Consider the following 13956-nt stretch of genomic DNA (forward strand, 5'->3'; position numbering starts at 1 on the left):
CCTCGTACACAGACGGCTCCGCTCCGTACACAGGCGGCTCCGCTCCGTACACCTCGTTCACACGCGGCTCCGCTCCGTACACCTCGTACACACGCGGCTCCGCTCTGTACACCTCGTAGACACGCGGCTCCGCTCCGCACACCTCGTACACACACGCGGCTCCGCTCCGTACACCTCGTACACTCGCGGCTCCGCTCCGTACACCTCCTTCACACGCGGCTCCGCTCCGTACACATCGTACATACGCGGCTCCGCTCCGTACACCTCGTACACACGCGGCTCCGCTCCGTACACACGCGGCTCCGCACCGTACACCTCGTACACGCGCGGCTCCGCTTCGTACACCTCGTACACACGCGAGGCTCCGCACACCTCGTACACACACGCGGCTCCGCTCCGTACACCTCGTACACTCGCGGCTCCGCTCCGTACACCTCCTTCACACGCGGCTCCGCTCCGTACACATCGTACATACGCGGCTCCGCTCCGTACACCTCGTACACACGCGGCTCCGCTCCGTACACACGCGGCTCCGCACCGTACACCTCGTACACGCCCGGCTCCGCTCCGTACGCCTCGTACACGCCCGGCTCCGCTCCGTACGCCTCGTACACGCCCGGCTCCGCTCCGTACGCCTCGTACACGCCCGGCTCCGCTCCGTACGCCTCGTACACGCGCGGCTCCGCTCCGTACGCCTCGTACACGCGCGGCTCCGCTCCGTACGCCTCGTACACGCGCGGCTCCGCTCCGTACGCCTCGTACACGCGCGGCTCCGCTCCGTACGCCTCGTACACGCCCGGCTCCGCTCCGTACGCCTCGTACACGCCCGGCTCCGCTCCGTACGCCTCGTACACATGGCTCCGCTCCGTCCGCCTCGTACACGCGCGGCTCCGCTCCGTCCGCCTCGTACACGCGCGGCTCCGCTCCGTCCGCCTCGTACACGCGCGGCTCCGCTCCGTACGCCTCGTACACGCGCGGCTCCGCTCCGTCCGCCTCGTACACGCGCGGCTCCGCTCCGTACGCCTCGTACACGCGCGGCTCCGCTCCGTACGCCTCGTACACGCGCGGCTCCGCTCCGTACGCCTCGTACACGCGCGGCTCCGCTCCGTACCCCTCGTACACGCGCGGCTCCGCTCCGTACACCTCGTACACGCGCGGCTCCGCTCCGTACACCTCGTACACGCGCGGCTCCGCTCCGTACACCTCGTACACGCGCGGCTCCGCTCCGTACACCTCGTACACGCGCGGCTCCGCTCCGTACACCTCGTACACACGCGGCTCCGCTCCGTTCACCTCGTACACACGCGGCTCCGCTTCGTACACCTCGTACACACGCGGCTCCGCTCCGTACGCCTCGTACACGCGCGGCTCCGCTCCGTACACCTCGTACACACACGGCTCTGCTCCGTACACCTCGTACACACGCGGCTCTGCTCCGTACACCTCGTACACACACGGCTCTGCTCCGTACACCTCGTACACACGCGGCTCTGCTCCGTACACCTCGTACACACACGGCTCTGCTCCGTACACCTCGTACACACGCGGCTCTGCTCCGTACACCTCGTACACACGCGGCTCTGCTACATCCACACTGTAAACCCCTCCTGACTCCACACATAAACTTCAGCTCATCCAGCACCATGACAACCAGCACAGCAGAGTCCTGCATCCACTGAGGCCCCTGATCATGTGACCCCTGACTCCTCCCCTCCTGTGACCTCATCACAGCTCCTGTGCGCACAGTGCAGCCATATATGTGGTGGCGGCTCTGCAGGTGGAGGTATGTGGAGACCCCATTACTGGGCGCGGGGGGTATTAACCCCTTCAGCACGGAGACTCTTTTGGGGTCTTGTGTTGCCCCTTTATAAGAATCATAAGGTTTTTGTTCTGTTTCCTGTAATAGATACATACGACCCAACTATGGAGACAGGAAGGGAGGAAACGTATTGTTCTCATAGTACAGGACCCCTTTACTGGCCCCACAGTGTAATGCCCCCATTATACCCCTTATGCAGGATGTATGATGCCCCCACACAGTGTAATGCCCCCATTATGCCCCTTATGCAGGATGTATGATGCCCCCACACAGTGTAATGCCCCCATTATGCCCCTTATGCAGTATGTATGATGCCCCCACACAGTGTAATGCCCCCATTATGCCCCTTATGCAGGATGTATGATGCCCCCACACAGTGTAATGCCCCCATTATGCCCCTTATACAGTATGTATGATGCCCCCACACAGTGTAATGCCCCTTATGCAGTATGTATGATGCCCCCACACAGTGTAATGCCCCCATTATGCCCCTTATGCAGTATGTATGATGCCCCCCACACAGTATAATGCCCCCATTATGCCCCTTATGCAGTATGTATGATGCCCCCATTATGCACCTTATGCAGGATGTATGATGCCCCCCACAGTGTAATGCCCCCATTATGCCCCTTATGCAGTATGTATGATGCCCCCCACAGTGTAATGCCCCCATTATGCCCCTTATGCTGGATTTATGATGCCCCCACACAGTGTAATGCCCCCATTATGCCCCTTATGCCGTATGTATGATGCCCCCACACAGTGTAATGCCCTCATTATGCCCCTTATGCAGGATGCATGATGCCCCCACACAGTGTAATGCCCTCATTATGCCCCTTATGCAGGATTCATGATGCCCCCACACAGTGTAATGCCCCCATTATGCCCCTTATGCAAGATGTATGATGCCCCCACACAGTGTAATGCCCTCATTATGCCCCTTATGCAGGATGCATGATGCCCCCACACAGTGTAATGCCCCCATTATGCCCCTTGTGCAGTATGTATGGTGCCCCCACACAGTGTAATGCCCCTATTATGCTCCTTATGCAGGATGTATGATGCCCCCACACAGTGTAATGCCCCCATTATGCCCCTTATGCAGGATGTATGATGCCCCCACACAGTGTAATGCCTCCATTATGCCCCTTATGTAGTATGTATGATGCCCCCACAGTGTAATGCCCCCATTATGCCCATTATGCAGTATGTGTAATGCCCCCATTATGCCCCTTATGTAGTATGTTTGATGCCCCCACAGTGTAATGCCCCTATTATGCTCCTTATGCAGTATGTGTGATGCCCCCACACAGTGTAATGCCCCCATTATGCCCCTTATGTAGTATGTGTAATGCCCCCACACAGTGTAATGCCCCCATTATGCCCCTTATGTAGTATGTGTAATGCCCCCCCCCACAGTACCGCCTGAGGTCCTGCAGTTGGAATAAGTCCTGAGGTTTTACAGTTGGAATAATCCCTCCGGACAGTGGTTTTCCCTTAGCCTGCTCCCCTACATGTAGACCCTCGAGCATGTATACAGGCATGTAGGGGAGCAGGCCTTCCTAGATATTGAGGCTTTGTACAGTAATATACCGCATGATGATGGTATCAGAGTAAGACGTTTATTGAAATCGAGATCTATAGCGTGTAGCAGAAATAATGACTTCATGGAGGATCTTCTAAAATTCACTCTTACTTATAACATCTTTCTTTTTGACAGGAAGTACTTCCACCAGCTCAGGGGTACTGCGATGGGGAGCCTCTGTACCCCCTCATCTGCTAACCTATTCTTGGACTGGTGGAAGGAAACCACAATATTCAGGGATGATAATAAGTGGTGGCGTCCATATATTGGGGCATGGGATAGATATATTGACAACATTTTTATCATCTGGTCAAGGACGAGTGAACAATTTCTTGAATTTGTCAGGGAACTCAATATCCATAGAGTCGATCTTAGATTTACATCAGAGTTTAATTATTACCAGTTGCCTTTCCTGGATATACTAATCAAGAAAGTATGGGATGGGAGCCAGCGTTGTGGAGTCGGTAAGCCAAACCTTCGACTCCTACACCTCAATTTCCATGACACCGACTCCCTCATACATGGCTCATTTTAAGTGATAAATTTACGGAGGACACATTTTTCTTAGCTAAAAGTCTAGACCCTTAGATCAGGAATAGGAAAGTCATTTATAGGACATTTCATAACTTTCCCAAATTCTTATGAAAAAATATTCCTCACAAACTACATTGAACTACTGTACCCAATTTATTTTAGGAGTCGGAGTCGGTCCATTTTATACCGACTCCATCAAAATGGGCACCGACTCCGAATCCACAGCCCTGGATGGGACCCTAGGGACACTCATCTACCATAAACTATTAAAGTGGGATAGCAACCACCCCATCCTCCTAAAAAAAAAAACAAAGCAATATCCAAGGGCCAATTTTTACAGTTGAGAAGAAACTGCTCTAATGTCACAGATCTTAATAAAGAGGCGATAGACATAAACACCAGATTCAAGAAAAAAGGTACCCACAGTACATTTTGAATTCCGCACGACTGTTTGCAGAAAAAAAGGAGAGACCGACACCCCTCCATACCTAACCAAGACACCAAGAAAAATATGGGATGACATAAGTAATAGGAACTTGTGACAATAAGTGTGACCTTAGCTTTAATATCTTCAGAAAACACTAGGATGTACTTGTGGCTGAGCCGGACCTGAGGGTGCTGTGGGATTTACTCCCACAATAACTTTCAGAAAGGGTTGGTCAATTAGGGACCGTATGGTGCATAGTTTCTATAAAAACCTGCACTCAAGGGGACTTGGCTAGATAGAAGAATCTGTGGTTTATTTAGATGTGGAGAAAGTTCTACATGTAATTGGATGAGACCATGTAAATCTTTCTCGAGTTCCTCTACAGGTGAAACCTTTTTCCAGAGAGATTAATCCAACTGTAAAACCTCAGGACTTGTATATGTGGCCACATGCACCTGCCTCCTAGATTATGTATGCATGACCAAGAGGCAGTCTAGGAGGAGTGTGGGGTGGCATTTGGGCGAAATACGCCATGGTCGGGACACCCCATTAGTGAGACACATGAACAGTGCACATTGAGGTGAAACAAGCGACATCTCCTTTTGCATCATTGAGGTGGTTAAACCCAATGTGAGAGGAGGTGATCTCAATAGATGTATCCTCAAAAAGGAAAGCAAGTGTATTTCCAGACTGGATTCACGAGCCCCTACGGGACTGAATGAGCAAATTTCCTATGCTTGTTTTGTATGAATACTGCCGCATTCTGGATTACATTTTTGGATTTTATACTCTACCCATTGCTACTCAGTTCCCTGCGAATGAGGTTCACATATTGTGTTACTTCATCAAGAGATCTGAGCTTCTATATCAGAATTATTTCTTATCAGTTATATCCCACTTATACTATTTATTAACTAACAAGTGTGGTGTTCCTTGTGTATCTCTAATTATGCAATAGGGCTCAAATATGACCATTTAGGAATATACTTTGGGCCACCATCCCAGTGACAAAGTAGATCTACATGCCTATTGCATGATGGGAGGATGTGCAATACTTGTGTCATCACTGCATTCTTGGTCTTCTATCCTTTGGATTACGATATTGGAGAGAATGAAGACACTGGACAGGATGTTTGTGTCTAAACATACTCTAAACTTTATTACAAAACACAGGGCTAATATACACCCTGAAGGCAGGAAACGGATTTTCCATATATGGTTCGATTTTACAGTTTAGCTGAACAAGCTAAAAAAGCTAGTTTCTGTATGCTTTAAAATATTTAATTAGACGTATCTGGTTAGCAAGGCCATTTTATCTTCTTGCAAGAACACATTATTGCTACAAGAAGAAACATCTGGCCAAGGAGGACACTTTATCTTCTTAGCAAGGACACGCTATTGATACAAGAAGGAACATTTCAGCTTGCTGTTGTTTTGACCTAAAATAACTGTCAGACTTATATAGCATAGATGGGGCCTTTAAACTTGAGGGACTCCATCTTCTGCTATAACACTTGTTTTTAGTCTTCCATGATACTGATCTCAGAAAGAGGATTTTTCTGTTGGTGGAATGCACTCCAATATCATATGCGCTCCGGTGTGGAACGCAGACATCTGGGCATGCGCATTTGTGGACAATGATCCTGGATGTGCTCCGTCGTGGAATGATAACTACGGGCACGCGCAGTCACAGGTACGAGTGGCGCGGAGGCAATCAGTTTATCTGGCGTTTCAGCGTAAAGCACGTCACTTCCCAACATGCACACTAGGGGATGGACATTATCGAACCTCTTGCTCATGAGAAGTAGCGTAGGCGTGGTACAGTATATCCTGTGACAATTCACCTCTAGGAATTGGAATGGGCCTACTATTCTGGGGTTTTGGATGAAGTGGGATATTTAAACATGGACACCTGGCTATTAGGCACACTATGCTAAACATCATGAATTATCATCCCTGTATCAAGCCTCCTAATGAACCTGTTGGGAAAACGCTTTGTGGCGGATTATTGAAACATTCTTTGAGTACCATACCCTTTCTTTATACATATTGTAGGGGTTTTACTCACTTGGGCACAACGGGAGGAAAACAGGAGGCATGTTCCTTTAAAAGTTCGTGTGGGTTTATTGCTTCATAAACCCAGAAGCCAAACAGAAAAGCAAATAGCCTTTAGATCAGGCAAACAAAGTAAATGTCCTTAGCATGTGTCTGCTCAGCCAGGCTTGTGTGGCACACAAGCTGGGGTAGCGTCCAGTGTCCTGGCTTGGTCTGAAGACAAACATACTCAGGAGGCCTTCTCCCTCCAAACACATAGACCATGTGCCAAACAACAGCCTTCATTTTAACCACACCCAGAGGTGAGGTAAGTGGGTAGCTGGACCCGCCCATTCTCTCCTAGCTACCCATAACCCGGCTCCCAGGTGCACCAAACAATCCTCTTAGTGCTTATGTGCCCTAGAGAAACACTCCAGGTTACATCACATAGACTAGCCATCTCTGTGACACATACCTCCCATCGACTACGCGACCAATAGCCACCTTACATATCTCTCTCCTCTGCCTAAAGCCGTGGGACTTGGCACCTTCTACTACCAGACAGGGGATTCTCGAGAGAGCATGGACATTACTATGTAGCTTCCATGCTCTATGTTCTACATGGAAGTAGAAGTCCTGTAGGGCTAAAAACAAGAGGGTGACCCCTCATCCATCCGAGTGGGGCATAGTCTGATAGTAATCTAAATTTTCAACCTAACAGATAGTACCGTAAAGTGTCCACCGCCCACTTTATAGCCCAGCATTCCTTCTCTATGACCGAATAATTTTTCTCGCAGGAGTACAGCTTTCTACTCAGGTAGATGACAGGGTGCTTCTCCCCGTGTATCTCCTGGGAAAGGACTGCTCCTAAACCGACACCTGAGGCATCTTTCTGGAATATAAACTCTTTATTGAAGTCCGGGGCAACCAGGACCCGTTGATTACACAGAGCCAGAATCTCTTGAAAGGCCGTATCCGCCTTTGCAGTCCACTTGGCCATGGCTGATTTTGTCCCTTTAAAGAGGTCAGTCAGGGGTGCGGCCATCATGGTGAAGTTTGGGATGAATTTCCTGTAGTATCCCACGATTCCCAGGAAGGCTCTGACTTGCTTTTTCGACAGCGGTCTATGCTAATTTTGGATTGCTTCTACTTTAGTAATTTGGGGTTTAATCTCGCCTCTACCCACTACATATCTGAGGTACTTGGCTTCTTCTTTCCCCATGTTACATTTCTTCTGGTTTATTGAAAACCCCACCTTCCTCAGAGCATCAAACACAGCCTGGATTTTTTCCAGATGACTCTACCAGTCTGGACTGAAGATAATAATATCGTCCAGGTATGTTGCGCCATATTTGTTATGGGATGCAAGGATGCGATCCATGACTCTGGAAGGTTGCAAGGGCCCCCTGCAGTCCAAATAGCATCCGGACATACTGGAAGCATCCGTCAAGTGTAGAAAACGCAATCTTCTTTGTCTACCTGTGCCATTGGGGGATCTGCCAATATCCCTTCATCAGATCCAAGGTGGTTATGTGCCTTGCTGGCCCAAGCCTCTTGATCAGCTGATCGACGCGTGGCATGGGATATGTGTCAAATTTGAAGACCTCATTCAACTTCCGATAGTCGTTTCAGAATTTCCACTCACCATCGGGATTTGGGACCAAGACGATCGGGCTCGACCAACTGCTCTTGGATTCTTCAATGACACCGAGCTTCAGCATACAAGCTACCTCTTTGGAGATCAACTCTCGTTGGGCCTCAGGTATTTGATAGAGCTTCAAGTTTACCCGCACATGAGGCTCCGTCAGAACCTCGTGTTCTATGATACTTGTGCATCCCGGTAATTCCGAGAACAGATCCCGGTTCTTCTGCATCAACTCCCAACACTGCTGTTTCTGGGCCTTCGTTAGCGTTTCCGCTATTGCGACTCTTCCAACATCACCTTCTGGCTTGCCCAGCAAGCATGGAGCTTCCACAGCCTCTCTGTCTTGCCACGGCTTGATGAGGTTGACGTGGTATATCTGGTGCACCTTACATCGTCCCGGTTGATGAACCTTGTAGTTCACTTCACCCACTTTTTCCACCACCTCATACAGCCCTTGCCACTTGGCCAAGAACTTACTTTCCATTGTAGGAATTAGCACGAGGACTCTGTCTCCCGGATTGAATTGCCTCACTCTGGCTAACTGGTTGTAGACTCTGGCATGAGCTTCTTGTGCCTGGAGGAGATGTTCTTTTACAATGGGCATCACCTTCGCAATCCTCTCCTGCATCAGAGCAACATTCTCGATGACGCTCTTGTGGGGCGTGACCTCGGCTTCCAAGGTTTCCTTTGTGACATCCAGGAGACCCCACGAATGTCCGCCATACAGGAGTTCAAATGGCGAAAACCCCGTAGATGCCTGTGAAACCTCTCGGTTAGAGAACAACAGATATCCTACAGTCCCAGTCTCTACCATCCCTTTCTATTGCCTTCCTCAGCATACTCTTCAGATTCTTGTTAAACCTTTCGACTAAGCCATCTGTCTGAGGATGGTATACTGAAGTCCTCAGTTGGGAGATTTGAAGGGCTTTGCATAACTCCCTCATCACCTTACTCATAGAGGGAGTTCCCTGGTCGGTGAGTATCTCCCTTTGGTAAGCCTGTTCGGGGAAAAAATGTGGACCAACTCACAGGTTTTACTTTTTGCGGAGGAGTTTCTCAGTGGAATCGATTCAGGGTAGCGTGTGGCATAGTCCAGGATAACCAATATATATTGATGCCCATGAGCAGATTCAACCAGGAGACCGACAAAGTCCATAGCAATTCTTTCGAATGGCACTTCAATAATGGGCAATGGCACAAGGGGACTTCGAAAGCGAGAGGTGTGGGTGGTTAACTAGCACGTAGGGCAAGACCTGCAATACTTAAATATTTCCCGGTGACATCCAGGCCAATAGAACCTTTGCATGATCCGTTCCTGTGTTTTTTCCACTCCCTGATGTCCCCCCAAAACATGTGAATGGGCCATGTCCAACACCTTCCTTGTAAAGGGGCCTGGCACTATTAACTGCTCCACACACTCCTCCCTCACTTTCTTAACCCACTACAACAACTCCCCACTCATAATAAAATGGGGAAACCTGTTAGCCTCGGCTCCTGTGCAACCCCATTTATAACAGTGACATTAGTAAAGGCTTCCTTCCGAGTTAGGTCCCTATGTTGGGCAGACCCAAAATTCTCGCTGGTCGGTCACCCCTAACTCCGGAATGGCAGACACAGGGGGCACTACCTCCTCATCCCCCACAAGGACACAAAAGGGAAACCTGTCTGACTCTGGGTGTGGTGATACCTCATTAGGGTTAACGTTTTTTTTATCTTAGCCTGCGAACCCAGAACCCTACCCCCCACAGATCCCAAAACAAACAAAAGTCCCAGCCTATAATAATAGGGTGCAACAAGTCCAGAATGGTGCCGACTTTGTGGGACTCAGTACCGTAGGCCGTTTCAATGTCCACTCTGGCCATGGGTTGTCCTTAGCATCACCATGACTGCACTGAACTCCGACTTTTTTCCCACGGATCATTTGTAGAGGAACGGTGGCCCTCATAAGGGTCACCAGACTCCCCGAGTCTAGTAGTGCCGTTACCTCCTGTTCGTTCACCTTCACGGGACATGCTTGTGGCCCCTCACTGGGTAGACAGTTCACACTGCAGGCTGGATAAGCATAATATGAACAACGATGTCCTATACTGCAGTCCATCGGCTCAAGGTTCAGGGGACAACAGGCGGCTATATGCCCTTGGCGGTGGCACCTCCAGCAAACAACATCACCCATATGGACCTTGGGCACCACCTCCCTCGTCCCTTTGGGCCTTGGAAGTCTCACCGCCTTTTGGGCCTCCACCCCCTGTTGGGACCCCCAGTATGGAGAGGGAAGCCTTCCCAAGGAGCCTTCAACCCCCTGGTATCTCTCGACCAGTCCGACCAGTTCATCCGCATTCTGGGGATCACCCTGGGCAACCCAAGGCTGTATGGGCCTCGGCATGGAGTGCACAAACCGGTCCATCACCATCCACTCTACCATCTGTGCAGGCATTGACGACTCCGGCTGCAGCCACTTCTGGACCAGGTGCAACAGGTCAAACATTTGGGAGCGAGGTGGTCTGTTCCGGTGGTACGAACCTGCTGTGCCCTGATAGTCATTGTTACCCCCAAGCGCGCGACAATCTCAGTTTTTAGCTTGCCATACTCTTTGGCGTCCTGCAAAGCTAGATAGGGCGTACTATGCAAAGCTAGATAGGGCGTACTATGCGAAGCTAAATAGGGCGTCCTGCAAAGCTAAATCATAGTATGCCTACTAGGTGTACTTCTGGGGCTCTCCCGTCAAGTATGGCACCAGTACCTCTGCCCACTGCTCTTGTTGAAATTTCTCCCTCTCGGCGACCTTTTTAAACACCATCACGAAGGCCTCAACGCCATCTCCCGGGGTCATTTTCTGCAAAGCCCATCATACCGCCTTCCGGACATGGGAGTCATCAGTCGCACCTGGGGTTGGAGCGCTCATCCTGTCCTGGATGGCGGTTGCCAGAAGCTGCATCTGCTGACGTTGTTTCTGCTAGTGCTGCTGGATCTGCTGTAACAACAGTCTGTTAGTCTCCTGTTGATGCTGCTGCGACTGAACCAGGTGTTTCAGCAGGTCCTCCATTTTGTCTAGTGATGCTTGCTGGCTTGCAACAGACTTCACCCAGGGCATGCAGTCCATGCTGTAGCAGTCACACGTCTCTGCTTGTAACGCTGCCCACAAGGCTAACACCAATTGTAGAGGTTTTACTCACTTGGGTGTGACTGGAGGAAAACAGGAGGCATGTTTTAGATCAGGCAAACAAAGTAAATGTCCTTAGCAGGTCTCTGCTCAGCCAGGCTTGTGTGGCATGCAATCTGGGGTAGCGTCTAGTGTCCTGGCTTGGTCTGAAGACAAACACACAGGAGGCCTTCTCCCTCCAAACACACAGACCATGTGCCAAACAACAGCCTCCATTTTATAGGCTGTTAACCACACCCAGATGTGAGGTATGTGGGTAGCTGGACCCGCCCATTCTCTCCTAGCTACCCGTAACCCGACTCCCAGGTGCACCAAACGATCCTCTTAGTGCTTATGTGCCCTAGAGAAACACTCCGGGTTACATCACAGAGACCTGCCATCTCTGTGACACATACCTCCCATCGACTACGCAACCATTAGCCACCTTACAATACTTTGATACATATCTGATTTTATCATTACCCCACGGTTGATTAAAGGAAATCTATCACCCCCCTGGGACTTATCTGACCTCTAATATTGGCATACAGGTGATAGAAATGTGACTCTATACATACCTGAATGCCTCATATTAGAGGTCTGTTTGCTGTGAAATGGCTTTTTATTCAGTGAAGATTCTGATGCTTGCTGGCCGTGGGGTAGTCGTTGGAGTGGATTCCCTTTAATAAATACTCACTTAGCCCCATTCTTCATGCAGATACTAATAAATACAGGACCTATGAGATTTTTACCATATGATAGTTGGATATTTAGGGGTGTATCATCCATAGCAGCAGCCCACAGGACCACCATGGTGCCCGTGAAAAAAACACAGAATTTGAGCTTGGTTTAAGTTGGTATCTATGCAGCACATAAATGCATGTTTACTATGGCCATAAATCAGAAAAAAACTATAAGAAGAAAAAGCCTCAAACTTCTGTTTGTGAATCAGACATGAGATCTAACGTGATAGAAGATTACAGTCCGGAAAGACGGGAAACATTCATATAGACGGCCGGTGGAGATGTAGTCAGTGAAGAAATCTGGCTAAATATGTTTCTAGAGCCGTAGTAGAAGATGAAGATGTCGTCCTCATCAGGAAGTAGTTATTTCTCATGTCACGTGTAATGAATATCTCCTGCAGTATTGCTAATGCTGATTCTAGTGTCAGTAAATGAGACGAGAATTAGCTTTATGGAAGATGAGTCTATGAGAAACGTGTTCAGCTGCAGACTCCAAGGAAGAAACTGCTTGTTGGCTGTGGCCTAAAATATATAGGTTTTATTACTAGATGTAGAGAAGAAAACTAAATACTGTAAAATAATATATCTCCTCATAGATTTCCCCTTATTATCTCCAGTAATTGTATTATTACACAGGATTTTTATGATGTTACATAGGCTCATCATCTTCTCATTCAGGTCCCTACAATATCAAATCCTCTCAGTGAAGATTTTCTATTTAAGATAATTTTCCTTATGGACCCATCAAAGATGGATATGGACAGAGATAAGATAGCAGAGAGGATATTGCACCTCACCCTAGAGATCCTCTTCCGTCTTACTGGAGAGGTGAGAGATTCTGATGACGTCACATTACATCATTCTTATCTATGGGAATAACAGATGGACAGAACTAGAGAGGTGAGGACTCTGGAAATGTCTGGAGGGAGATTTATTAATGTGTCTTTCCATAACCAGGATTACACAGTAGTGAAGAAGACCTCTAGTGAGCGCTGTCAGGACCCTGTGTCTGAGGGATGGGAAAGACCCCTGCGCCCAATCACAGGGCCTACATCTCACCCCTTCATACATGAGGACATCAATGACCAGAAGATCGTAGAACTCGCCTACGAAATGATTGAGCTGCTGACTGGAGAGGTGACACTGCTGGGAATGCTGGGACATTATACAGTAACGCTATGAAGGGATTCGGGGGGATGACTGTATCATTGTATGTGTCAGGTTCCTATAAGGTGTCAGGATGTCGCTGTCTACTTCTCCATGGAGGAGTGGGAGTATTTAGAAGGACACAAAGATTTGTACAAAGACGTCATGATGGAGGTTCCCCAGCCCCTCACATCACCAGGTAATAGACAGGACTAAATACACACGGCCTATAATTATCTGTATGTAAAGAATGAATTCAGTCCCTGTATGTGTTTCCTCCAGATCTATCCAGTAAGAGGACGACACCAGACAGATGTCCCTATCCTCTTCTTCCACAGGACTGTAAACAAGAAGACCCCAATGTTCCTCAGGACCATCAGGTAGATGGAGAGAAGGTGTCATGAGATCTCCCCTATGATGTGTAGATGGCTGTGAAGGTCTTGTGCTCAGTCTTGTTTTATCCACCAGTATTATATGTTTTATGCTTGTGTAATGAGAACGGTGGAGATGGCAGGATTAGAGCTGATCATAGATGGGACTTCTCATCTGTTTGTGACTTTTACAATACTTGTTTCAGGGTGAAGATCTGACCCATATTAATACTATAGAGGCATATGTAAGGGGTGATGAGCGGTGTAAAGAGGAGATTCCTACATGTGACTACCCAGGTGAGTAGTAACCACTAAATGCAGAGAAGTCACAGATTCTTCTCAGTCACCGGCTGTGGCTGCTTTATCAGTGGTGTAGTTTGGCCGTATCACAATCGTGTGATCACCATTTTGCCTCTAGACCACAACATTCTCTTCCACCCAAAACTGTTCAAATGATTTTGGCCATTGAACCCTTTTCCATAGAAGTTACAACCTGGATTTTCCACCTCCTCC

At 48.9% G+C, this 13956-nt stretch overlaps 1 protein-coding gene across 1 annotated transcript in view; it reads left to right on the top strand.

The window, feature by feature from the left end:
* LOC141212739 (uncharacterized) overlaps positions 1-13956 on the top strand; it is a 40298-nt gene that overhangs the window by 13544 nt on the left and 12798 nt on the right. The window contains exons 4-7 of the mRNA XM_073665048.1: positions 12884-13063; positions 13148-13271; positions 13355-13452; positions 13650-13740. Coding sequence (XP_073521149.1) covers positions 12884-13063; positions 13148-13271; positions 13355-13452; positions 13650-13740 — 493 coding nt within the window. The remainder of the gene's footprint in view (positions 1-12883; positions 13064-13147; positions 13272-13354; positions 13453-13649; positions 13741-13956) is intronic.

This window comes from Phyllobates terribilis, unplaced genomic scaffold (genome assembly GCF_046119375.1).
Source record: "Phyllobates terribilis strain yellow unplaced genomic scaffold, ASM4611937v1 Scaffold_183__1_contigs__length_3771566, whole genome shotgun sequence".
Classification (NCBI taxonomy): Eukaryota; Metazoa; Chordata; class Amphibia; order Anura; family Dendrobatidae; genus Phyllobates; species Phyllobates terribilis.